Source organism: Morone saxatilis, unplaced genomic scaffold (assembly GCF_004916995.1).
Source record: "Morone saxatilis isolate NCDOM2014 unplaced genomic scaffold, NCSU_SB_2.0 Contig19, whole genome shotgun sequence".
Taxonomy (NCBI): Eukaryota; Metazoa; Chordata; class Actinopteri; family Moronidae; genus Morone; species Morone saxatilis.
In genome coordinates, this window is record NW_023339751.1 from 4,835,793 (window position 1) to 4,859,484 (window position 23,692).

The 23,692-nt window shown below is 42.5% G+C and overlaps 2 protein-coding genes across 2 annotated transcripts in view; one reads left to right on the top strand and one right to left on the bottom strand.

Moving 5' to 3' along the window:
- Positions 1 to 11,111, top strand: part of fam160b1 (family with sequence similarity 160 member B1) — a 12,162-nt gene extending 1,051 nt beyond the window's left edge. Inside the window, exons 2-17 of the mRNA XM_035663498.1 lie at positions 150 to 228; positions 1,691 to 1,860; positions 2,106 to 2,210; positions 2,675 to 2,797; positions 2,948 to 3,172; positions 3,274 to 3,470; positions 3,697 to 3,811; positions 3,942 to 4,018; positions 4,135 to 4,327; positions 4,779 to 4,942; positions 5,712 to 5,858; positions 5,952 to 6,042; positions 6,191 to 6,334; positions 7,272 to 7,412; positions 7,967 to 8,070; positions 8,159 to 11,111. Of these exons, the coding sequence (XP_035519391.1) occupies positions 150 to 228; positions 1,691 to 1,860; positions 2,106 to 2,210; positions 2,675 to 2,797; positions 2,948 to 3,172; positions 3,274 to 3,470; positions 3,697 to 3,811; positions 3,942 to 4,018; positions 4,135 to 4,327; positions 4,779 to 4,942; positions 5,712 to 5,858; positions 5,952 to 6,042; positions 6,191 to 6,334; positions 7,272 to 7,412; positions 7,967 to 8,070; positions 8,159 to 8,270 (2,187 nt within the window). The 3' untranslated portion in view covers positions 8,271 to 11,111. The remainder of the gene's footprint in view (positions 1 to 149; positions 229 to 1,690; positions 1,861 to 2,105; positions 2,211 to 2,674; positions 2,798 to 2,947; positions 3,173 to 3,273; positions 3,471 to 3,696; positions 3,812 to 3,941; positions 4,019 to 4,134; positions 4,328 to 4,778; positions 4,943 to 5,711; positions 5,859 to 5,951; positions 6,043 to 6,190; positions 6,335 to 7,271; positions 7,413 to 7,966; positions 8,071 to 8,158) is intronic.
- Positions 10,795 to 23,692, bottom strand: part of srfb (serum response factor b) — a 25,145-nt gene continuing 12,247 nt past the window's right edge. Inside the window, 9 exon segments of the mRNA XM_035663499.1 lie at positions 10,795 to 13,374; positions 13,983 to 14,059; positions 14,194 to 14,391; positions 14,966 to 15,059; positions 15,061 to 15,080; positions 15,398 to 15,437; positions 15,439 to 15,534; positions 15,536 to 15,561; positions 18,126 to 18,366. Of these exon segments, the coding sequence (XP_035519392.1) occupies positions 13,279 to 13,374; positions 13,983 to 14,059; positions 14,194 to 14,391; positions 14,966 to 15,059; positions 15,061 to 15,080; positions 15,398 to 15,437; positions 15,439 to 15,534; positions 15,536 to 15,561; positions 18,126 to 18,366 (888 nt within the window). The 3' untranslated portion in view covers positions 10,795 to 13,278.

Here is a 23,692-nt window from a genome sequence, read left to right on the forward strand (position 1 = left end):
GCACATTAAGATCAAGATATGATTGAGAAGAGGAGAAGACCTGTTTGAACTTTGTTTGAAAGTGATGTTGATGTGATGGTTAGTGGTGTAGCCCTGGTCCACCAGTATAAACATACAGTGTGCTTATATTTGCTGTTTTTCCCTTTCAGCTTGCTCCATCGCTGCCCTTGCAGGAGGACTTTGTCTATCACTGGAAGGCCATTACGCATTATTACATTGAGACTTCGGGTAAGAAACGTCTGTTGTTGATGTCTTGTGCGCCAATGACCCCCCGTCTAAACTTTCAGTACAATGGCAGGAAACTAGGCTTGTTCATTGTGTTCAGCGTTCATATTGACTGTTGATTAATTCAAACATTATTGTCAACATTCAAGTTAAATCCAGATTACAGCTTCACAGATCCAAAAGTTAAAAAAGGGCAAGCGAATGACGGCACTGCTGAGCTTTGAATACTACAGTAATTCATTCATAATCCGATTTTCTGTTCAACTGATTTATCACCTGCTCCTGGAGCACTATCGTATAAAAAATGAACAGAGGCGGTGAAAAAGGGGATAGTTAGGAAGAAAATCCAGATGGAAGGGCTTACCTGTGAAGTATGCTGGGAATGCCGTACTGGTTGAGTTTGCAATAGACTTGAACAACTGTCTGACTATGAGTGTTTTCCTATTTTTTCCTGTGGGATCTGTGCAAGTCAAACTCATTCGCTCTGTATCGGGTTACGTCTAACATGTACTTGGTGGTTAAACCCAGTCCTGTAAAATTTCTCTCACTCATTCCACTCAAACTACGGATGTCCAGTGCTTTGTGTATTTTGGTCCAGGAGAGTCTCCTTCTCTTATTCTTCACTGAACAATAGCTTCTCTGCAGCAGTTCTCCCAGTTAGGCCAGTTTAACGAAATTGACTGTGAGCATCTGATGGGGGATTATCTGTGCTTTCAGTATGATGTAGCTGAGCTTGTTTTCACTGGTTTTGCAGACTTGTTACTTAAATGAACTTGATCTATTATTCTGTACTTACTTTTACGTAGCCTGACCTTCCTCAGTCCACATGATTACTGATTTAGGGAATTATTTGATGAAAGCTATTGTTGTGGTTTATCTTACAAATTAACCTTAATTATACACATTATTGTTACTGACCAGATTGTGTGTTTTGCTGCATTCAGCCTGATGTACCTGTTAACTAGTGCATATTTGGTAAAACACAAACATAGTGTACTAAGGTTACTGTTGCGAACTGCTTTGAATAGAAAAACTTAGTAATAATAATAAGGATAGGAAATACGTTTGCTTTATTAAAGCAATAGTAAATATACAAATAAGAAAATAAGACATCTTTACATTAGTTTCAGAGTTTGCTCTGGGACTTTTTTCAGCAGCAACTATACTAGTACTAGAGTATTTTCTTCAGTAAAGGATCTGATAGTTTTCGAAAGTTTTCCAAGGACTGTGTTACACCTTATAAACAACAACTATTTGCAGCATGATCAAAGTGAATATTACGCTTAAGCGCAATGAGGTTTTCATAGCTGTGCTTTGTGAACAGAAAGCAAAAACGTTGGAGAGGTTTGATAAAGGGTGCAGAAGCTTTTTCCACTTTAGGCAAATCTCCCACTTCCACTGTGCAGCCAAGATGAGCATGGACATAAAGAGGTTTTGACATCACTTCTGTGTTTTTCTTTGTTAGATGACAAAGCTCCAGTTACAGACACCAATATCCCATCGCACCTGGAACAGATGCTGGACATCCTGACCCAGGAGGAAGGGGAAAGGGAGTCTGGAGAGACAGGACCTTGCATGGAGTATCTTCTACACCATAAGATCCTGGAGACACTCTACACCTTGGGCAAGGCAGATGTAAGACAACAGAACAAGTACCACCAGGAAAACAAATATATCACACTATGACATCTATAAATGTATACGTGATATTGGATTAAAAATCCAGTTTGAGGATCGATGGAGGGGATGGGGGGGGCGGGACATGCCACTGACTTTTCAATAAGCTATGGTGTCTTCAGTGTGAGCTGCATTTCCGTGCAGTGTGGTGGACCACCCAGATAGAGTCTTAATATATTCTGTCTGTATGATTTTTCCACCAGTGTCCTCCGGGGATGAAGCAGCAGGTACTTACCTTCTACACAAAGCTGCTAGCACACATTCGTCAGCCTCTCCTGCCACACATCAATGTCCACAGACCTGTACAGGTGAGCAGTGATGCAGTCTGGATTTCACTCGGTGCTATTCAGTATGCTTACGTCTCTCCTCAGTTCACTCCCACACGTCTTTTCCTTGCGTCTAAGCTCCTTCCAGCGAGGATGTGAGAGATGGGTGCGAGGAAGAGGTGTAAGGACGGAGAAATGAGAAATCCTTGGTTCCATAGTGTCAGCATGTGGCGGTGCGACAGTTATACATCATGCCACTTTATAAACTACTTCCACGTAGGATACACCCATGTTTCGTTCCTTGACATCTCAAGGTGCACGTAAAGGTCCACTGTGTAACATTTAGAATGGATGGAGGAGGATAGAGGACACAAGGAAGCATAATTTAGCATAATGAAAAGTACCCAGTGTATTTTTAATAGCCCCTTTCCTCAAAATGGTCTGCTAACTTATGTAACGTATTTGTAACGTTCTTTATTTCTGTGGCTGTGACATTTCTTTCTCAGAAACTGATCCGTCTGTGTGGGGAGGTGCTGGCTGCTCCTACAGAAAACGAAGAGATTCAGTTCCTTTGTATAGTCTGTTCCAAACTGAAGCAGGACCCATACCTTGTCAACTTCTTCCTTGAGGTGAGTTGATATAATCAGGACATCAGGGAGGGAAAAAGTGGGGCAGCACATTCATAAATATTCATTTGTATATATTACTAGCAAATGTAAGAGCCGTACAGGATTTCTAAGCACACAGTTCAGAGAATATATATGTGATTTTATCTGCAGAACAAGTCAAAGAGGCCTGAGACAACGAGTCCTGGAGGGCCAGAGGTGGTGAAGGAGAATGTATTGGCTCCAGACACTGGTCAGTCTCCGGCCAAGGGACAGGGTGACCACCCAGAGGAGCCCCTGGCTGCAGCTGCTGCTTCCACCTCTAGTCCAACCACTAACAACAATAACAGCAACAATTACAATCTCGTCACCTCCCTGCTCAACCTCACAAAGAGCCCTGTAAGTGGTCCTCATGCGAGGGCTAGTTGCGTTCTTTTTTGTTTTCTTCATTAGAGTTGAAAGATTGTATTCATGAGTTGTATCCATTCCTCCCCTCCCAGGACGGCAGGATAGTGGTGAAGGCATGTGAGGGTCTGATGCTGCTGGTCAGTTTACCGGAGCCTGCAGCTGCCAAGTGTTTAACAGAAAACACTGAGCTCTGTGAGCTTCTGACTGACAGGCTGGTCTCCTTCTATAAAGCCCTGCCACAGTCCATGGACCCCTTGGACATTGAGACAGTGGAGTCAGTCAACTGGGGGTGAATGTCTTTCAAGTGTTTACTTTATTACACCAGATATTTGTAGAAATCAGAAGTGTAATGACTTTCACCACTTAAACAATTCAATGCCATCATTGAAAGTTTTTTGCAGTCAGCCCTTAAATAGCATCCTCTGTGAAATGCTATTTTAAGTGGATACATTAAAAAGAGTCGCAAACCTTTTAAATATTTTTTTAACCTTTTTTTCTCTCTCTCTCTCTTTCAGTCTGGATGTATATAACCTGAAGGAAGATGCTGCTGTCTTTACAGGGAAGAGGGCTCTTATCTCCTTCCTGTCCTGGCTAGATTTCTGTGATCAGCTCATCAAGGAGGCTCAGAAGGTCCTTAACCAATGCTGACTCACTGTGTTTTGATGTGTCATATTGTAGTCAGATTCAACACAATAGAAGAAGTTGTTTTTGTCGAAGAGAAGGCTGAACTACATTTTTGTTTTTCTTCACTGTCTTCCAGTCAGCAGCTGCAGTGATGGCAAAAGCAGTGAGAGAACAGTTCTTTGTGTCTGTGATGGAGCCACAGCTGATGCAGACGTAAGTTTCGCTTTGAATCATCAATCAATCATCCTTTTCTTCTAATTCTTTCTCTTGTCTTAGTGTTTTTCGTGTCGTGACTTCTCAGTAACGCAGTTTGTTGTGGGTACAAATAGGTCCGAGGTGGGCATCCTGACCTCCACGGCCCTGCTGAACAGGATCATCAGGCAGGTTACATCAGAGGCTCTGCTGCAGGAAATGGTTTACTTCCTGTTGGGAGAGGAGAGAGAGCCAGAGACTCCAGCTACTGTCGCTCAGAATCCACTCAGACACAGACTCATCGAGCACTGCGACCACCTGTCAGACGAGGTTCTTATCACGTAATTGTTATTCAGCATGTACCTGGTCCTGCTAATGAATGGGTCTTTAACGTCATTCATGTCTGCCTGATCAGACTTATTCAGGCCTTTTTGTCAACAGCCTTTCTTGGTCACATTAATAGGTGTTCTAAAATGAATGAAAATGAATAATATCATCTTTTTTACTTGTTCTATATTGAAAAGTACAAATCGCCATCTGCCCTTCAAGGATTCTGAGTTCCAGTGAATCATATGATTAACCAAAAGCACAAGAATTTTAATTAGTGTCTGACAGAGCCATTGCACACATTTTCATCACACAAAAGAGAGATGAATCATCTCTTTGATGTTTGAAACAGCCACTGCCTGCTTTTTTTTTTTTTTTGTCAGGGAGCAAATGCTTGGCATGTGGCTCTGGGTTTATAGCGGGAGCTAAGCCTCATTCCTCCTTCTGTCCCCAGATCAGCATCATGACACTGCGGCTATTTGAGCAGCTCATCCAGAAGCCCAGCCAACACATCCTCCACAGCTTGGTGCTGCGTGGCCTGGAAGAGAGGAACTACCTGGAGAACAAACCGCAGGAGGAGCGGGAGCCCCTGGAGAACGGGCAGCCCCATGATGCTGTGTAAGGACCTGCCTCTGACCTTTGACCTTCCAGAGCTGCCATAAAATCCTACCCGGAAAATCGTCTGCACAAACACACCCCAGTAGAAATAAAGTGAATGCATCAAATAGCTGTGTTTTCTTAGACGTGCTACCATTTCAACCAAACCGTATCTTATTGTGTGTTTCAGTTGGTGGGAAATGCATGCACGGAGATTTATACAGAATGAGCAACAGCTTGCCTGTTTATTGATGTTATTGTTTTAGATGACTCACCGGAATGAATTAAGTAAGCCAAAATGCAGCACTCTAATACTGGTTTACATAATATTAAATGATCGTATTGTTTGTAGAAGGTTAGGTGTGTTCACAGAACAGCTAAAGAATTCCAGTGATATTTGTACATCTACAGACACACTGTGAACATACTTCCAGAGACAGTAAATGTTTCTATTTCAACATATAAGCTCCAGGTGTGAGTAGACTCATCACCTCCCTACAAAGGAGCCCTGAAATGCTATCATCCCATAAACGACCACACATTTCCTCCTTTTAACTGCACACAAGAATACTAATAAAGTGAACTACTAAGTTTTACATACCAGAATGGAGAATAGAAATTAAAATAGCCTACACTTTTACACCAGTGGCTCTCTCTTCTCAGAGTTATCTGTCGTGTGAAACCGAAATAAAAGGGGAGATCTTTTGTTACCATTTCTGTAGCACTCATCAGAATCAGATCATGTTCTCATGAATATAAATAGTTTCTAATGGACGTGTTCTTTCTACAGCGACCTTGAGGAGGATCCACTGTTTGGTGACGACGTCTCTCCAGACAGCAGGCTGTCTGGTTCTGATTGGCTCAGCTCCTCTCCACAACAAAGTCCTGACCACTTAAAGTCTGACGGGAAGACGGAGGTCCACAAGATTGTCAACAGGTACGCAGTCTGGTCATGATACAACATACTGTACAGTATGAGGAGGTCTTGAGTCTTTAAAATATAAAGTGTAACTGTTGAATTCTGTTACAGTTTCCTGTGTTTGGTGCCCGATGAGGCAAAGTCATCGTATCACGTCGAAGGCACAGGCTATGACACCTACCTCAGAGATGCACACAGACAGGTAATGCTTATTCTACAGTATGTTTAAAGCTCTGCTTTAGTGTTTCTCCCTGGATCTGTTAACATTAAACTAATTGCTGTGGTGCATCAGTTGTCTTCTGTGTCATTAGTAGAACACATACTAAGTGGAGATGAATTCTTCTCCTCAGTTCAGGGACTATTGTGGGGTCTGCCAGCGGTGGGACTGGAGAGGAAATCCAAAGCCTTTTGAGAAGTGTAACTTGGACATCCCATTCTTCGAGGGCCACTTCCTCAAGGTTCTCTTCGACAGGATGGGTCGCATCCTAGATCAGGTCAGTTCGATCCGCCATACAGTTGAACTTATGTAGTAATATTGGCGTCATTCAGAACAACCACATGCTTAAACGCTGAAATATCTGTTGCATTGTTTAAGCCTGAGTAGTCCACAGGTCTGAGTGAAAGTCCCCACTGGAGATCACAAATGCAGCGTTGGTTGTAAATAAATTGTAACTACTACTCAAATCTAAATTAAGCTGCCTTTTAGTTGATGGAAATATACAGCTCCAATGAATTACAATATAGTCTCAAATGGCAAGTTTCCATTGCAGTGTTTTTAAAAAAATTTTTGAGCTGGTAAATCTAGCTTTACATGTACAACCAAGTTCCAATAAATAAAGAGTTCTGCATGCAAATCTGCACAATATTTCAAACATTTTCATAAGTCAAAAATCTAACTAGGCGCCATCATATCTTCCCTTATTTGTTTTATTAAAGGAGCAGATAAGTTTAAATCGATTTCCACTCAGATTTAATGCTCCCATACACCCAAAAGTTATTTAGTTGAAATGAGGTCCACTAATGGAAAGGGGAGAGAAATGGGGAGAAAATGCAAATGAGCTTATGCACAAACTTATTATTAATACTTATTTTTTTTCTTTTTTAATATTAAAACAAAAATAATGAGCCATAAACTCATGTGACAGATGATGTTAGATGGGAATTATGAAGATGACTAATAGAGATTCAGAAGTGAAATGCACTTTTTGGCAGCTCATGGGTTTCTTGTAGCATTTAGGAAATTAATTCTAAAAGGGGAGTGCGTTAATAATTGATGAGTTTGTCATTAAAGCTTCTGACTACTGTGACACTTTGTGTTATTTATTCTCCTACACACTTGTGTTCCATGGAAAACAGAAAGCTGCCAGTTCACTCTAGTCTACAGTTTATTTCCTGTGTAGTTTTATATGTGCTGCCCTCTCTGTCCTCCAGCCCTACGACGTCAACCTGCAGGTGACTGCCGTGCTGTCCAAACTGTCTTTGTTACCACACCCCCACCTGCACGAGTACCTGCTGGACCCTTACATCAACCTGGCCCCTGGCTGCAGGTCCCTGTTCTCTGTCATCGTCAGGGTAAGACTCCTGTCTAGATCATAGTGCTTATCTTATCCGCCATTAACAGCAGACACTGCCAAGCTCCAAGCTTCAATTACTGTTATTTGGGTGCTTTGGAGATTTCTTGCTTCCTTTGATTGGTGTTTTTTTGTTATGTTTAGTATAATGCAATGTTTTATATGGTATTCTTCTAAAATGTTATGTGCAACATATCTTGTTTGAGACAATTGTTGGCTGTGATCTCATTCCAGTGTCACTGAAAGAACAAGTGTTTATGTGAAACTCACTAGCTATTACCGGGAATCTCATGAGCATGCTGCTACTCGACCTGCGTACTGAACAACTGCACCTTCGGACCTGTTTTTTGTTCCAGTCCCAGTAGCACACAGAGTAAATGGCAGTTTGAGGCGGGTGGAAGCAGCTCATTTTCTTGTTGATGGTCTTGTTTGTTAATGCTGATAAGAGTAATGTCTCCAGTGTAGTATGATGAACTAGTGTTGCCTGTTTATGTTGCATGGAAGCAGTGCTGTTTGTGGTTCGGTAATTGCTTTGTGTTCTTGTACACGTGTTAGGTGGTGGGAGATCTCATGTTGAGGATTCAGCGCATCCCAGACTTCACACCCAAACTGCTGCTCGTGAGGAAGAGACTATTGGGTCTAGAACCAGAGGGCGTCACGTACGTGCTTCCACGTGGCTCTGTGCTCTAATTGTCTGAGTTGACTTTTGGACTGCACTCAACTTTCTCTCTCCTTTTCTTCCTGTAGCATTGACCACATGACTCTTCTGGAGGGCGTGATCGTGCTAGAGGAGTTTTGCAAAGAGCTGGCAGCCATCGCCTTCGTCAAATACCACGCGGCGTCCTCCTCCTCGCCGTAATCTTCCTGCTGTTCATCCATCTGCCTCGGCGGGGCAGACAGGTCAAGATTAGACTGGGCCTTTGGGGTGTGCTGGTACCGGTGGCACAGGGTCTGCGGAACATTACCACTAACTGCTCATCCCTGCGAGACTGTTAAACACCCGCGCAGACGGGTTTCATCACTCCCCCTCTTCTAGCCTCTCGGGCTCCACCATAAAAAAGTCTTTGGTCTTGTTTTTGAGCAGGTCAGAGCACAGACACTGCCCAGCCAGCAGGGGAAGAAGAGGAGGGAGGATGGAGGTTATGGTGCTGAGAGATGGTCACTGGGCTCTTTTCAGCCTCTGCGTTTTCTCTCACTCCCCCCTACCATCTTTCTTTCTCACCAGCCAAAAGATGATAGCCCTGTAATTATTATATCAAGGAGAAAAGATGTTTGTGTATTTATTTCCTGTCCCGTCATCACCCATTTGTAAACGTCATTGCCTTAGTGTGGAACCACACCTTTCAGTTACAGAAGATTGTTTCCTTTTGAAACATTTTTATCTCAACTCGTCACGTGTTGTCTGTTTGAAGACAAGAGCCTGTAGAGAGAAATGCCCACTACCTTCAACCCCTATATGTTCCTGTAGTTACATTCATACTGAACTGCAGTATTTACGATACTACACTCATATTTTATATGCCAAGTCCTCTTATTTATTTGCTTTCAGGTTGCCTTTTTAACTAATGTCATATTAAGATAAAATTAATTTTAAACAGTCCAAGACTGTCTAAGCAGATGCTATTTACTTAATTTGTTTTCCTCGTTTGTCTTTAAGTGCTTGTGCTCTCAAAGCGCATCAGTAATCACCCAAAGATGTCACCACCCGTCACGTTTTGTCAAATGAAATGGTGAATTTTGCAAATGATGTGAATTTGCACACAGAACTCATTGCATTGCACTCGTTACATTATTCAAGCTCAGTCATGCTTTGTTTTCTGGTTGGCTTTTAGGAAATGTCAAGTTGGCATTTGTGGGAAGAGACATGTTGTTTTTGATTCCACATTAGTTCGGAAATGTTGTTCTCCAGATCCAGTGTTGCATTTCTCACCCACCAGTGTTTATTTTATCCAAAGGATATTATGTTATTGTTATTACACCATTTATAATAGTCAATAATTAGTTTATTCTGTTGGTGGGAGGGATGCAGAGGAACATACCTCTCGATTTAATTTATCAGTGTCTTAAAATCATCATTCAGTCAGGACATACTGTAGCCGCCTCCCGACCTTTATTGGCTTTTGATTCCTAAAACAAAGCTGGTAAGTTGTTAACAGTTCAAGCATTATGTGATTCTAACTTCTCAAGCAGGTGTTTTTATTTGAGATGATCAAGTCTGAAAAAAAGCCTGTTGTGTAGTAAACCCATTCAATTTATCTCAAGACCCTTTCCAGGGGTCCAGACCCCCCAGTTAGAAACCACTGGCTGTACAGTATCCTAAGACCTCTACGTTTCCACAGGGTAGCATGACTTCCTATGAGGTGTTACGTTTACTAAGCAGTATTACCTTTTTCATCCTGGTCTTTAAATGACGAGGAGGCGTACTCGCGGTGCTGTGCATTGTTGGAACGGGTCGTTCGGTTGTAGATCTCGGCAGGGTGAAGTCTCACCTCACAGATCAGAGATTCCTTTCCTCAGATTTGAATCAGTCTAAAATCAAGATGCTACTTATTGTAAGTTTGAGTCTTGTAATATGTTCCCAGTGTGAATGTTTCCATGATTGGTGAGCGTGTTTGCCGATGACTTTATGTGTGAGTGTAATGATTTATTATTGCGGTGGAGAATGGACAGATTAATTCATTGAAGCCATGTTTTCTTTCCCTCTTTCTTCTGCACCCACCTCAAACCCATCACTCAAGCACCTGAACTACATTATGCAACAGCTTGCATGGAATCAGATTTGCACATTGTCTTTCTTCATCCCTGTTCATAATGTAAATAACACAACAAGAAGCTTTTTTCTTTTTTCCAAAAATGTTTTGTTTCATAAACCAACAAAACAAAATGTAGGATGTACCAGGAGTAACATTTCTATTTTAATGGGAAACCTTTTTTAAATTATCGATCATGCACATTTTTTAATCAACTATCTTTCCAACTTGTTCTGTACATTTGTATATTGTATGTGTACAATAGCAATAGAGATATACTACCTGGCGTAAATGCATGCTTCTACATTATTTTTCACTGTTGAAAGAAAGAAAAAAGGCAGTCCAGCCATCTGTGATGATTTCTTAGCTGTCAGCACTTTGTTCTTTGAAGACACTGACAGGGAGATATGATGCCTTACTTCACACTGTGGATCTCTGAGGACTCTTGGAATTGATGTGTAAGGGGTTTCTGCTTCAGCGCAGTTTGTTGTGAAATTATTATTCCTATCGTGTTGCATTTGGTTTGTGAAGATGTACAGGACTCTCCGTATAGTCATAAATCTGATGCCAACTGATTTATTTCCTTGTCAGCTTAGACCAATCACTGTATGATATTGCTGCATTTCTTTTATGTTCATCGCTGCTTTCCTCTGGCGTGACATGGGACGAGTCTCATTACACGTCTTCTTATCTCATGGCCAGTTTGATTTTGTGATTGTGCAATGCATAATTGAAACATTAAGGTAAGGTGCATGCTCACTCCTCCTGCCTCCCAATGCCTAACAGAGTAATAGTAAGCGATCACTGCAGTCTTATTCTCTCAGAGGCATTGGCTCATTTATTCCTCATCAGCTCATCTTCATTTCAACACTGTTGTGTTTATTCAGGACAATATGGTTTTGTTCAACATTCTCCGTCCCAATTAAAAAAAAACGTTCTTCAGCAGGAAATTCAGTCATTCTTTTCACAGTTCATTGTGTTTCATCTTGCTTTTATTACAAAATGTCTGTACAACAAAACAAAAATACACAAAATAACCATTTCTTTCTATGACAAGGTGAAAACCACAAATTCTGTTCAGTAATCCCCTCTTAAAATAACATTTTTGAAAAAAGATCCGATAATACAGGGGGATTGAATGTCATTAACTTGTAATTTTCCTATGCCAAGAGCCCTGCAGGATGAAATGACATCATGTACAGGAACAGACCAGAGAACGCTGAGCGTGAGAATGACCTCTTACCAGTGAATAACTGAACAGCAGTCCGAATGGGTACTTTATCCTCTGTCAGATTCTCTTTGGCTCTAAGCCAGCCATGCTCTGTCATCCAGCTAATCTTGTAGAAATGAGTCAAAAATCTCACTCTCTGGCCACAGCAGAGGATTGTATGACAAGGTCCAGAGTCATGTGAGGTGGTCAGGAAATAAGTAAATCCTACATTTACCTTGCCTTGCAGTGATTTAGAAATCAGCCATGGAAAAGAGGCACTATGGTGCAGAAAGAAGGCTCTCAGTCTAATAACTCTTAATGATTGCTGAGGTACATACTGAGATTGCAGTCAGCTAGGGTCTTACAGTTCTAGTTAAAGGAGTTAATTAACATTTTAAAGCACCTGAAGTCACTTTTCCAAATTAAGAGATCCTTGTTCTTACAAAAATAGTCACACTCATTACTGTTGTAACACTACAGCATTGAGACTGCACTGAGTAACATCAAGAGCTTCCATTCAAGGAGACACTAGAGCTTTGATTGCAGTATTGAAGTGGAATTGCAGAGTCTATACAGTGTCTTGTTAAATGAGATTTGTGTCCAATGTCCTGACTAAAGTCAGTAGTAGCATCACATAATTAACGTCCTGCAGTCTAGTGGAGGCAAATCAGAGCGACATGTTTACAATGGATCACTTTTTCAACAAATTACATAAACATAAAATTCATTTATCTGTCATGAAAACCTGTTTGGCACTCTCAGGTTTGTTACCTATACTTATGATTAAGTCAGCTATTTATGAATGTGAACTTAAATGTCACTGAGTTTTTAAAATATCAGCATTTAACTCATATTCGTGTGTGAACACAGGAAAATATAGCATTATACTAAAATTCCAGATAAATGAAAATAGAAATTTCCATCAGATTGTCATAGTTTTAACAATTTCTACACTTGTGAAAGTGCCAGTTCAGGGCTTCAGGAAGGTTCACATGCAAAACTGATGTCATACTAAATGATCAGAACATTAACTGTTGCACTGAATTCTTCCCTAAAGATTATAAATCATAAATATCTTATGCTTTCTGTTTTGTGACCCGGCTACTGGATCCTGTTTGAAGTCCTACAGATGTCACAATCAGAAAATGTAGAAAAACATCCAGCGTTCTTTCTCCATCTTGTAGTGAAAACTTCCAACAGCATGACAACATATGATGGTATATTAAATTAATTTACATATACATGTAAATCTTCTTTATGCAAATCATTTTCATGTACATACAAAACCACTACGTAAAAAACAACTACATGCCGTTGCACAAACTAAACCAGGCTAAAAATACAAGTTATCAATTAAAATAAAAAATATGTACATTTCCAAATGTTTCTTTTTTTAAGTCAATAAGCGTCTCCCCACCCATTTACAAACCCCAGATATGCGCACGCACACACAGAGGCACACACTTGTGCACAAGTTGCTCACACTGGAACATTCAGACAAACAAATGTCTCTTTGGCTGGTGTGAAGCTGTGTCACCTTGCAGTGTGTGTGTGTGTATACATGTAATTACACATTTTCAAAAAACAAAACAAAAAAAACACACGCACACAAGAAAAAATAACACCATCTAACGGCATAGAAAATAGCTTCCGATGATGGATGTAGTGATATATTTCCTATGCATTTGCGAATATATATATATATATTTATATACCAAAACATACTGTATACTGTATAAGGGTCAGCCACACATATGCCCTTGATTGTGTGTATATATGTACTTTAAAGTCACATTCAGAAGTGTAATGTGAAACTCTGTAGGAAGGCATCAATAAATAGAGATGTCAGTCAGTCTGTCTGCGTGTGTGTCCCTGGGTCTGCCCTGTTAACCAGCTCCAGCCGTCCGTCAGTCGTTCTTTGAGTTCTGTGGCACGTCCATGTTGACTACCTGTAGCTCTGTCAGGTTACTGCTGCTGCCGCTCGACTGCTGTCCAATCACCATCTGGAACACAACACAGCTACGTCAGGAGACAGCACGGGGCCCATCAGACAGCCAATCACAAGTCATTACATCACACAGCACCCAGCACAGATGGAAACCCTGCTACACTACATGCTGTTTATCATGGGGTCGGGTAAAGCTGTAATGTGCTCTGTAATTATTGTAAATTATTTAAACACTGAAATAATATTCTGTAGAGTGTAAGTAAGACTATTAGGATGGGTGGATTATTTTTCTGGTAAATCAAAATACCTATACATCTATACATTTTAAACCAATTTATACAAATGATTATCTTCATAATACTGGACTTTATAAAGTACATAAACATTTAAGTTTTCGATTTCCATGCACTGCTACAGTGGTGTTCTGTTAACTCTACTGAATGTGTATTTTGCTGCAAATCACAGGTAAAAAACAAACTGCCAGCTTATCATTCACATTCATACAATGAGGTGACAGGTGACAACCCTGTGGGAACCCTGTGGGAACCCTGTGGGGCCCCTGTGTGCCAGTGCTCTGTTAGGATGCATTAGTGCAGTCACGTGACATGCTGGTTGCATAGGGAATATGAGAGTTTCACTTGTAAAATGCAGATCTTGCCGTACTGGGTGTAGCTGCACCGCTGAGACGGGGATCTGCACCGTGCCTGGAGGTGCTGTGAGGAACACCTGAGGGACAGCACCTTGTTGGGGGGGGGGGACAACAACATGTCTGTCCATCAGCAAACTCTAGCATTATTTGAAATGATTTACAAATCACAAATAAATCCACATTTGTCACCAAGTACACGGTTTGTCTTCAGCCTGTGTTGCTCACCTGTGTCCTGGCCCTGTGCGTGGGACACCTGCATGGCCGAGGTGCCCTGGGAGAAGGCGTTGAGCACAGCCAGTCCCCCATCAGTCAGGCCGGGCGTGGAGGCATACATCACTGTGTGGGGGCTGGGGTACATCATGTGACCCGCCACCGACGTTGGCACCGACGAGGTGACGATGGTTGCTGGGAGACTCACCGTTGCTGCAAGGAGAGCGGGAGAAGGGAGAGAAAACACATGTCACGCTGAGGACAAGAGGTGTGTATGCGTGTTGGCCAGCAGATGGTGCTTATTATCCATCTAAATTTAACTGCAAACTCCTACTTATGCAGTGTGTTGTGCCACAATAACACAGTCCTCGAAGACACAAATCCTTCCAAGCAGGAGCAGAACGAACAGCCAATGTAAGCAGGAATAATACAATACAATGAAATTTTGAAGTTGTTTTTTCTACTTATGTCAGGCACAAAGTGAGACAGCAACATGCAACAAGTGTCGCACTCATTGAGATTCTGTATATTTGCATTTTTAGGCTAAACTCTAAAATTCGGGATTGTTACACACACACACACACACACACACACACAACACACAACACACACACACACACACACACAACACACACACACACACACCACACACACACACACACACACACACACACACAAACACACAACAAACACCACACACACAACACACTTTTCTTGGCAACCTGTGTCTAAGAGGTTTGATTCGATCCTGAAGGAGTCTTTGTTTCTGAGAGGTGATTGGACCTACCGGTGGAGTTGGAGGGAGGTGGTTGGGAGATCTCTGGGCTGCTGTTCCTGTTGGAGGTGGACTGGGTGTTGGGGTGGACCTGGATAGCCTGGAGCCTGCTGGGGAACCCCCGCTCCTGGAGACAACACAGAGGCATAACAGCCACTACAGTAAGTCACACAGGCTTAGACCAGCCCACACAGGGAATAGCGGTTGTTGCCGTAGGAGTATGGGGGAGTGCAGCAGTGGTGGCATATGGCAGCACTGGCAGTAGAAGCATTTGCAGTAATATTAGCTGAGGGAGAAGAAGGTCAGTGCACAAGTAGCATTAGTGATCCAAGCCATGAGGTGCATCATTATTAGTCACAGCAGAAGAGTAGCATGAGCAGCTTTATGATGATGTGATTATGATTGTATGAGCAGGCAGTCGTGGCAGCATGCAGAGCAGGTCACCTGTGAGGGAGACAGCAGCAGGGAAGCGGAAGACAGCCTGCCTGTCCCTGCTGTGGCTGCGGGCGCGGCGGCCAGGCCTGACCATTTGCTGCTGAGGGCCAGGGATGCTGCTGCAGCTGGCTCAAAGGAATGGTTGGGGGTGCCGGGGGGGAGAGGAGTGCCTGCTGGAGGGGCACACACAGACAGGGGGGGAATAAGACTAAATGCGAAAGGATAATAGTTTGAAAAAGTGCTAACAGCTTAATTTTAGCCAGGGACGCATTATGTACGGCACACCTGGTTGAAGAAATGCAACAACGCTTCAGTTGTGCCCAGACTTTATATAAAGGTGGCAGGCAGATGTTTGCAATCAAACATGTAATATCATCCGGCATCCAGTAAGTTCTAGGTCATTGGGCTGATAACAAAAAAAAGAAAGCAGGCAATATGCAGTCATTTTCCATTTTTGAAGTAATAGATATGAAAAGGTGTCCTGTGGGAGTTTTCTTGTTAACAGTTATGTTTTTTACTCCTCCCTTGGTTTCTCAAACCCTTAACAACACCTGTTTAAATCACGAGGTCTCACAAACATGTTTAAGTGCTTTTCATTTCTGTTTTCAAAAGGAAAATATAAGTGCAAAAATAAATTATTTTAAATGCCTTTGTTTACATCCACGTTTCACATTTGGAGATCCATTGTGTTTTTCGCTTTGTCAGCCCGAGCTGCACTGAAACAGACCAGCAGGATTTTAAATGTGAACCTCGCTGCACAAACAAAAACAGGACCCACTTGTGAAAACATTGCTTCATAGCGCTATTTAAGTGGATCAAAAAAGTCCACCAGGGTAACCTTAAAAGGTGTTACACTGGGTAGAGAATGTTTACATAATAAAATAATGCAAATGTTCAATAACACTTTTATACAGTTTTTTAATACATAACATGATAGCTATTGTCAAGGTTGACGCATACTGCATGACAGGTATTAAGGTTTTTGGTGATTTTAAGTGGTGCGCTTAGCACGCTTGACATTATAAAAGCCACTCAAACCGTTGTTTCAAGTTAAAATTTCAGGAGATGGGTCCAACATGAATTCAGTACATTTGTTTATGTGACAATGGTAGCCAATCAAATACTTCCTAACTGTAAGGCGTGTGGTCGGGTGGGTTTTGAACGCGTTGCTTTAATTTTATATTCCTTTTCTTCTTCTTAAGAACATGACTCTGGGAGTTACACCCGCACATTTTGTCACTATGCTCCATGGACACGTTTGCTGCGCGGGAGGGGTTGGGCAGGGGCCCCGTTTCAAGCTGGGTCAACTTTAGGAGTTTCTAGTGTTGGGAGGGTGTGTTGTTCCACCTGGCACTGCTGGCCTATGGCCAGGAGCAGGTCGGTTTGAAGAGGAGGACGGAGGGAGTGAGCCAGGGCAGGAAGAGAAGGAGGAGAGAAGAGACCGGGAGAGAGATCGAGAGCGGGAGACGAGAGAGAGAGAAGGAGGGAGAGGGAGGGAGAGGGAGGAGACGGTGGAAAGAGGGAGAGGGTGAGAGAAGGTTGTAGAAGGAAGAGAAAGATGTAGAAAGAAAAGTGGGGGTATGGGGAGGAGGGGGGTGTTGTCCTTCAGCTGCCAGTCAAAATAACATACAGGCCCCATTAGCGGGCATCATGTGTCTGTCTGTTCAGCTGTGGCACAGTGCAGACAACCAACACACTGAAACAACCAGCTACTGACATTACTGCCACTGGGCCTGTTCGGCTTCACAGGTCCAACAGAGACTCTTGTCCACATAACAACAACACACACTGTAGAAGATTGCAGCAGTCAGCAGCATTTTAGTGTCAACCTGCCTTTCTTTAGATTGTTCATGTCACAGACAGTCCACATAAATAAACCCGAGCACTGAGCTTCTTATAGAGATCATATCAAATTTTTGTGAGATTTAAATATTCTTGGGAAAAATCGTGACCTCTTGGCCTCCCCAGGCCCCACTTGGAGACCCACAGATGTAGCCCGAGTATTATCCGGTGCATCCACCATGAAAAGTAAGTTTAATGAATAATTAGTGGGGAAAGGCAATTTAGAAACACTTTAGGCATCCCCAAATCAGAGCCCACTGCCCCAAAGTCCTCATTGAGTTGGTGTGGTAGAGATCCCCTGTGTTCAAGAGTGTGTCTGTGAAGTCCCCCTTAATGAAGGGTCATGTCTAGTTCAGGACCACTCTGTCACAAAGCTCCGGCTCCACAAAGTACGCCTCAATTATAATTTCAGCACAAGCCACCGATCCTTCATTGAATATTCATGACTAATTATGGACCGTGTTCGTCGGCCCTCATTGCCAGGTCTATTGTGCCCCTCTCACCTAATTATTCCTGTCCCCAAGTGACAATCAAAGGCAGGGCCAGTCGCCAATATACGTGGCTTCCCTGCATGCTGGGGGCTTTGTAGAACCCGAGGGCGCTGAGTGTTAGTGACTGGCTATGAAGGGCTGTTGTGTGATGTAAACAGCTCCGAGAGAGAGAGGCACGACCACCCCGAGATGACGGCTGAGGTCACGCTGCGGTGCCATTCACATTCTAATCAGCTAATAAGCTAAACAACACGGGGACATTAACAAAACATGAAGGCCTGCAGAAGTGTCATTTCGTTTCTAGAGGCGGAGGTTAAGACAAACAAACCATAAAGAAAATAATTAAGAATTGTAACAGAGTTGGATGTTGATGTAAAGACCCCGGGTTTTGCTCTCCTACTTACCAGGCATGAAAGTGAAGCCGCTGGGCAGCTGCATGACCCCCGTGGAGCCGCCGGCTGTCTTGAGGACGGTACCATTGGCGCTGATGTTGCTGCCGGCCGAGACAGGCGCCAAGTAGTTGGTGATGGGAAACGAAGGTCCACTGCTCACCTGCATGGTGGTGGAGGTGGTGGGTACTGTGGACTGGGTGCTGCTGGTAGTGCCCGGTAGGCTGGCTACCGTGAACGTCGGCTTCAGTGTATCCTGTGGGAAAAAGCAAACACTGAGTAAGAAGGCGGTGGGAGATCGTTTGATGGAATTATATTAGCATTGGATTCTGTCAAGGTAGAAGAAGACTGAGCTGTGGATTTAATACCGCACTTCCATAAACTCAAGGGACTCACAAGAGACGGTTTTAAGAGAATGGTGAAAAATTGAAGCCGCAGAAGCCGAGATATTCAGACTCTTTACTGATCAAGCTCCAAAAACACTGGCTCCTACAATTCCCATAATGCAACTCAATAGTGTCTTTTGTTTGGCCTTCCCTGACTGGTAAATGTTTTAATCCCCACAGCTACAGTTTGTACCGCAGGCCAAATTCAAGATAACCCTGGAGAAAGATGACATCATCATCCCATCATTCATTCATTCATCATGTAAAATCAGCGGCGTGGCCCTTTAGGATACTATGTCTTGCTATCCGATGCACTAGTACTTCTAAAACCCATTTATTCCAGTGACTGCAAAAGCAACATGAGTCTCGTATGAGGACACCTAAAACAACAGCATTAATGGGGCTTTTCCTCTTTGAGCAGCTGAAAGCGCGGTAAACAGGAGGAGGAGGAGGAGGCTGTAATACTCGCAGGACTCTCAGGGATCAATGGATGGGTGACAGAAACCAGAGCAGGTCTAATTGACTCAGGGCAAAAAGGCATAAACAAGGTAGGAAAACAGGCTGCGACCCCTCTAATTGCATCCATATGTAAAACAATAATCAGAGCTGGAGCGATTCTAGAGTCTAAAAAGAGCAACAAGTTGAATAGGAATGAATGGGACTCTAATATTACACTAAAATTCCATATTAAATCCTATTAAAATGTTACCCTTTAATACATAATGTCCAAATCATACTAGGTGTATAGGAACGTGACTGTGTACTGCATCTATACCTGCTAATTAAAAATCCAACCACAGTTTAATCCAACTCTATTGAAGAGGAACAAAAACATAATTCCATCATCACTTCATTGTATTCATTTTGTTAAGTTACTATGACAACTAACTGACTATAACTAACATGACGTCTCAGTGAAAGGCGTGGCAATCAGGCTGATGAGACGCTCACATAAACTTAAGATCAAAAAGGAAGCGAGACGTAGAATCACACCATATGCTAATCTGAACATCCATTGAACAGCAGAGCAGGATGTGTTGCTGAGTGGGCTGCATGATAAGAGAGCAGGGTAGGCGTTAGGCCGGGACTATAAAGCACATCTAAACCCACCATGCCTGTTTCTACGCACTTATGCAAACACTTACCACTTGAGAGTAATGATCTGTAATAGCAGAATGGGGATAAGCCTGCATATTAGAAGGCATGTAGGAGTTAGCATTTTCCAGTGGGTTCAATGTTTTGAGGGTTTGATTAAACAGACGTCGCTGAATATTCCCTATCGGCTTATGTTAAAGCAGGATGGGGGAATGGCCCTTTGAGAATGGATGGGAGCTGCGAGTCCAACAAGAATACATATGCCGTGTCCGTGAGGAACAGAGGACATCAAAACGGACTGTCCCATTTCAAAGGCTCCAAGAAATGTGGCCAAGAAATGCAGCTTACTCTTGCTCAAAAGTTGGAGGATACAACCGGTGTATCTTTTGCAGTCCTCAGTATCCCATAATGCATCGTGCACACTTCAATCCCTGGTTCCAATCCGGACAGGGATCAGGGTTGTATGCCCCCCTCCCTCCTTTCCTGTCTGCTGTATGGACCAATGAAAAAAGCCATTGTACGAAAGATATTAATAGCAGCCAGCAAGAAAGCTGGAACCCGTTGGTTACTGTTCATAGTATGGAGAGGATGACTCTCTCGCTAAATCTATGATATGCATTTCCCATCAGTATAACGTCTGTGTGAATGCGTAGGGGACCAACTTTTTCTGTTTCATCTTCCTGTTTATTAAAAAATATATATATAAAGAAACTGCAACATGTGATTGCAAATCTGAAGATGTTATCAGGGTTATCTGGGGTTATGAGACTTCAAATTGTTTAAAAGAATATCGCAAGACATTAGCAGTTAGTAGTGGCATTATGGGAAGTGTAGGATCCAGTCTTGTTGGGGACTTTTCGACTAAAAGTCAGGATCTCTCCGCCTCTCTGCTTGTTTGAGTTTGACAATTCCTTTTCAACCAGGTACACTACTGTGAGTGGCTCATCACATATTGAACTGAAATGTTACAACTCTTTGGTACCATGGAATTTTCAGTTTCCCAGTGGCACTTTGTCTGCCTTTAAGGGCAATTTCCTGGTGACAAAAGTGTAGAGATTTGATGTTACAAGTTCAAATTTTTTTTTTTTTCCCCCTTTGAGGATGGACCATATCATTTGGTGAGAAGGACCATGGACTGTATAAAATATGGACGTAGACTCTGTGACATCACCTGAAGAGTCGTTGTGTGGTCAGCTCTAGCTGTTGCCATCTTGGCACTCCAGACTCTACCGGTTCCCAGCTAATCCAAAAATGGGCAAAGACGTGGTGTGTGGGAGGATCTGAGGTGGGCCAAATGAAGTCTGCTTGCTAAAACCAGCCACAAGTGACGGCATCCACCCATCACTTAAAGCGTGTATGTCCTTAATTATGCATAACTTTAAGACTTAATATTAATTTATGAAAAATGATCCCCCAAACTGTTGAACTGAACTGGCAAATTAGCTATAGAGACCCAAACCATGTTTGTACCAGGCTGTAAAGGGGTTTCTTTCTGCTCAAGTGGCCGGTCATGGAACTGCTGTTTTTGCCACTTCACGTTGGCTTCATTTGTCGGTCCAGGAGGTCCTCTGAAGGACACACCTTTGCCAGCTTTGTCCTTTTAAGGATTCTACCTCAGAACTGGGACAAAGCTTTTGTGTCACAGATTCCAAGCACACACAGTGCAGCAGTATAACTGATGAGGTGAGCGAATTATACAGGTTTAGGTTTATCTGGAAACACATTCATGTGTCACAGCAGACAGGTGTGTTGCTTGAAATTCTGACTACACATTCATTATTAATAACAGAGAGGTAGGATAGAAGCAGGCTAGGCCAACCTCTCTAAGCAAACCACTATTGGTTTTTATACGTGACTGATTACATGGGTGAGAGGTGGAGGATCCAGCGTGGACTCCACTGATAAGGCCTTCCAAACACACACTACCATGCAAACATGCAAGTGGAACTACTGTAAGTGCTGGCTCCGAGTCTTCAGCCACGATACACTCTGCTCATATCTTAATATAAAAGATAGTCTGCTGCTAGTATGGCTCACTGTAATGACTGATATGATATGATATTTTATTTGATACAAGTTAAAAATCTAACAAATCATCAAGTGTGTCGTAGTTAACTCAGTGTCTTTTGGGCTTCATGGTGTGCAGATGGCTAAGCAGGTGGTGTCTTATACAAGCTGCTCTGAATCCACAAGGGTATACAAAACCCAAACTACAGTGCTGAGCAGTTAGTCGGTCTGCAGCTCAGATCCTGGCCCTGCTGAGGGGCTCTGACAGTCCAAGGTCCTTTACCTCTTTAGTTAAACAGCAGCTGGAAAGGGGGAGGGCCACACAGAGGACTCAGTTGGATTCAGTTGTTGTTTCAACCAAAAAGGAAAACTGAATAAATTCACACAGCGACGATCCATCTTCCATGTACTGTCCAACTATTAGGCATGTTATTCATCACAGGGTGATTACCATGACACAGCTGTCACCATGGCTTCTTTCTCCCAGGAGACTCTCCAATTTTTGTTAAAGTCATAGCTCTTTCATTAATGTTCAAATAAACTAAACAAGACAAATGGGAGTAACCCCACATTGGCGTGGAGTTTACTTATATCAATGCAAATCATGTTGACAGGTAAAATAAATCAAGCAAACAGTTCTGTGTGACGCGGGAGATAAAGTAAGTAACAGCGGCGTGGTAGCAAGTAGCACTTTTTAGCCACAGTAAGTAGCAGAGACTGTGTCTGTGTGTGGCAGGGGAAGCAGAGTGAGACCTGTGTGAGGTTCGGGACAGGGGACAGAGGACAGGATAGGGGAGTGATAGAGAGTACAAACAGCTGAGGGTACAGACAGCTGACGAGAAACCTGAGCACTTCTGGGGGGGAATTAACCCTTTGTGGGCCAGCTGAGGCAACAGGAGGACACGTGTAGAGACTGACGCCATATGACTGTTCACTATTGGGGCCGTACAAGAACGACTGAAATCCTGTAAAAAAAGAAATATGGCTCACTAAAAGGTACAAGGTCACTGTGTTCCAGCTTTTCAGTACAAACTGCTCAATGGAGAAATAAGAGGCTGCTCTAGCTTTGCTCAGAGTTTGGCTTCTGAAAGTGCAAGCTGATTGATCATCCAAGTTTTAACCTATGTTGTAATATTAGAGTCAAGTCAAACTGCCAATATCTCTGACCTATATAGCGAGCTTCCACTGACCTACTGCTTTGTTTCACCATCTTCATGTCTTCTGTTCAACTAGCCTGTGTCTATAAACAGAACTGGTTTTTACTTCATAGTCAAGGCAGCGCATAGTAAACATAGGCCACAGTGGTGTAATGCATTCCTTCAGACCAGAAGTGAGAGCAGAGAATCATCTCTCACGTAGCTAAAGCCTCAGCACGGTCATTTCCTCCTTCAGTCCTGTCCATCTCCCGCTCCTCCTAATACACTCTGACACACTGACACATCACACCATCTCCATCGCTGAAAATGGACCCCATCCACTGCAATATTCAAATGTACTGGAAGTCTGACAAGCATATACATAACAATTTATTCGAGCTGAAACAATTAGTCGATTAATCAACCGGTATGAATTTGCAGATGTTTTGATAATGAGTCATTTTTACTTAACCTGGTTCTAGCTTCTTATTTGTGAGAATTTGCTGATTTTCTGTATCTTAAATGGAATATTTGGAACTTTTTGTCAGACAACATAAGCAATTTGAAGATGTCACCTTGGGTTTTGGGAAGTTGTGATGGTATTTGTCACTTTTGTCTGACATTTTCCCAATTAATACAATTAATGTATTAAAATAAGGCAGATTAATTCATAGTGAATACAATTATTTTGAGTTGAAGAAGAACTGGTGAAGAGATTTTCTTCCAAAAATTCAAAAGTTTAAGTTTAAATTTCTTTTTTAAAGTTTTGTCCCAGATTACTTTGTCCCAGATTGCTTTTATACCACTTATTTTCAAATCATCCTCACTACTGCCCCCCTTGATTTGACCAAAAAAAAAAAAAACAGTAGCTACAGTCAGGATCCAATCTGGGGCAACAATTCACTTAGTGTAATGAGGTGTACAACGTAATGAATGAAGTCACAATTTATAGTTGTGC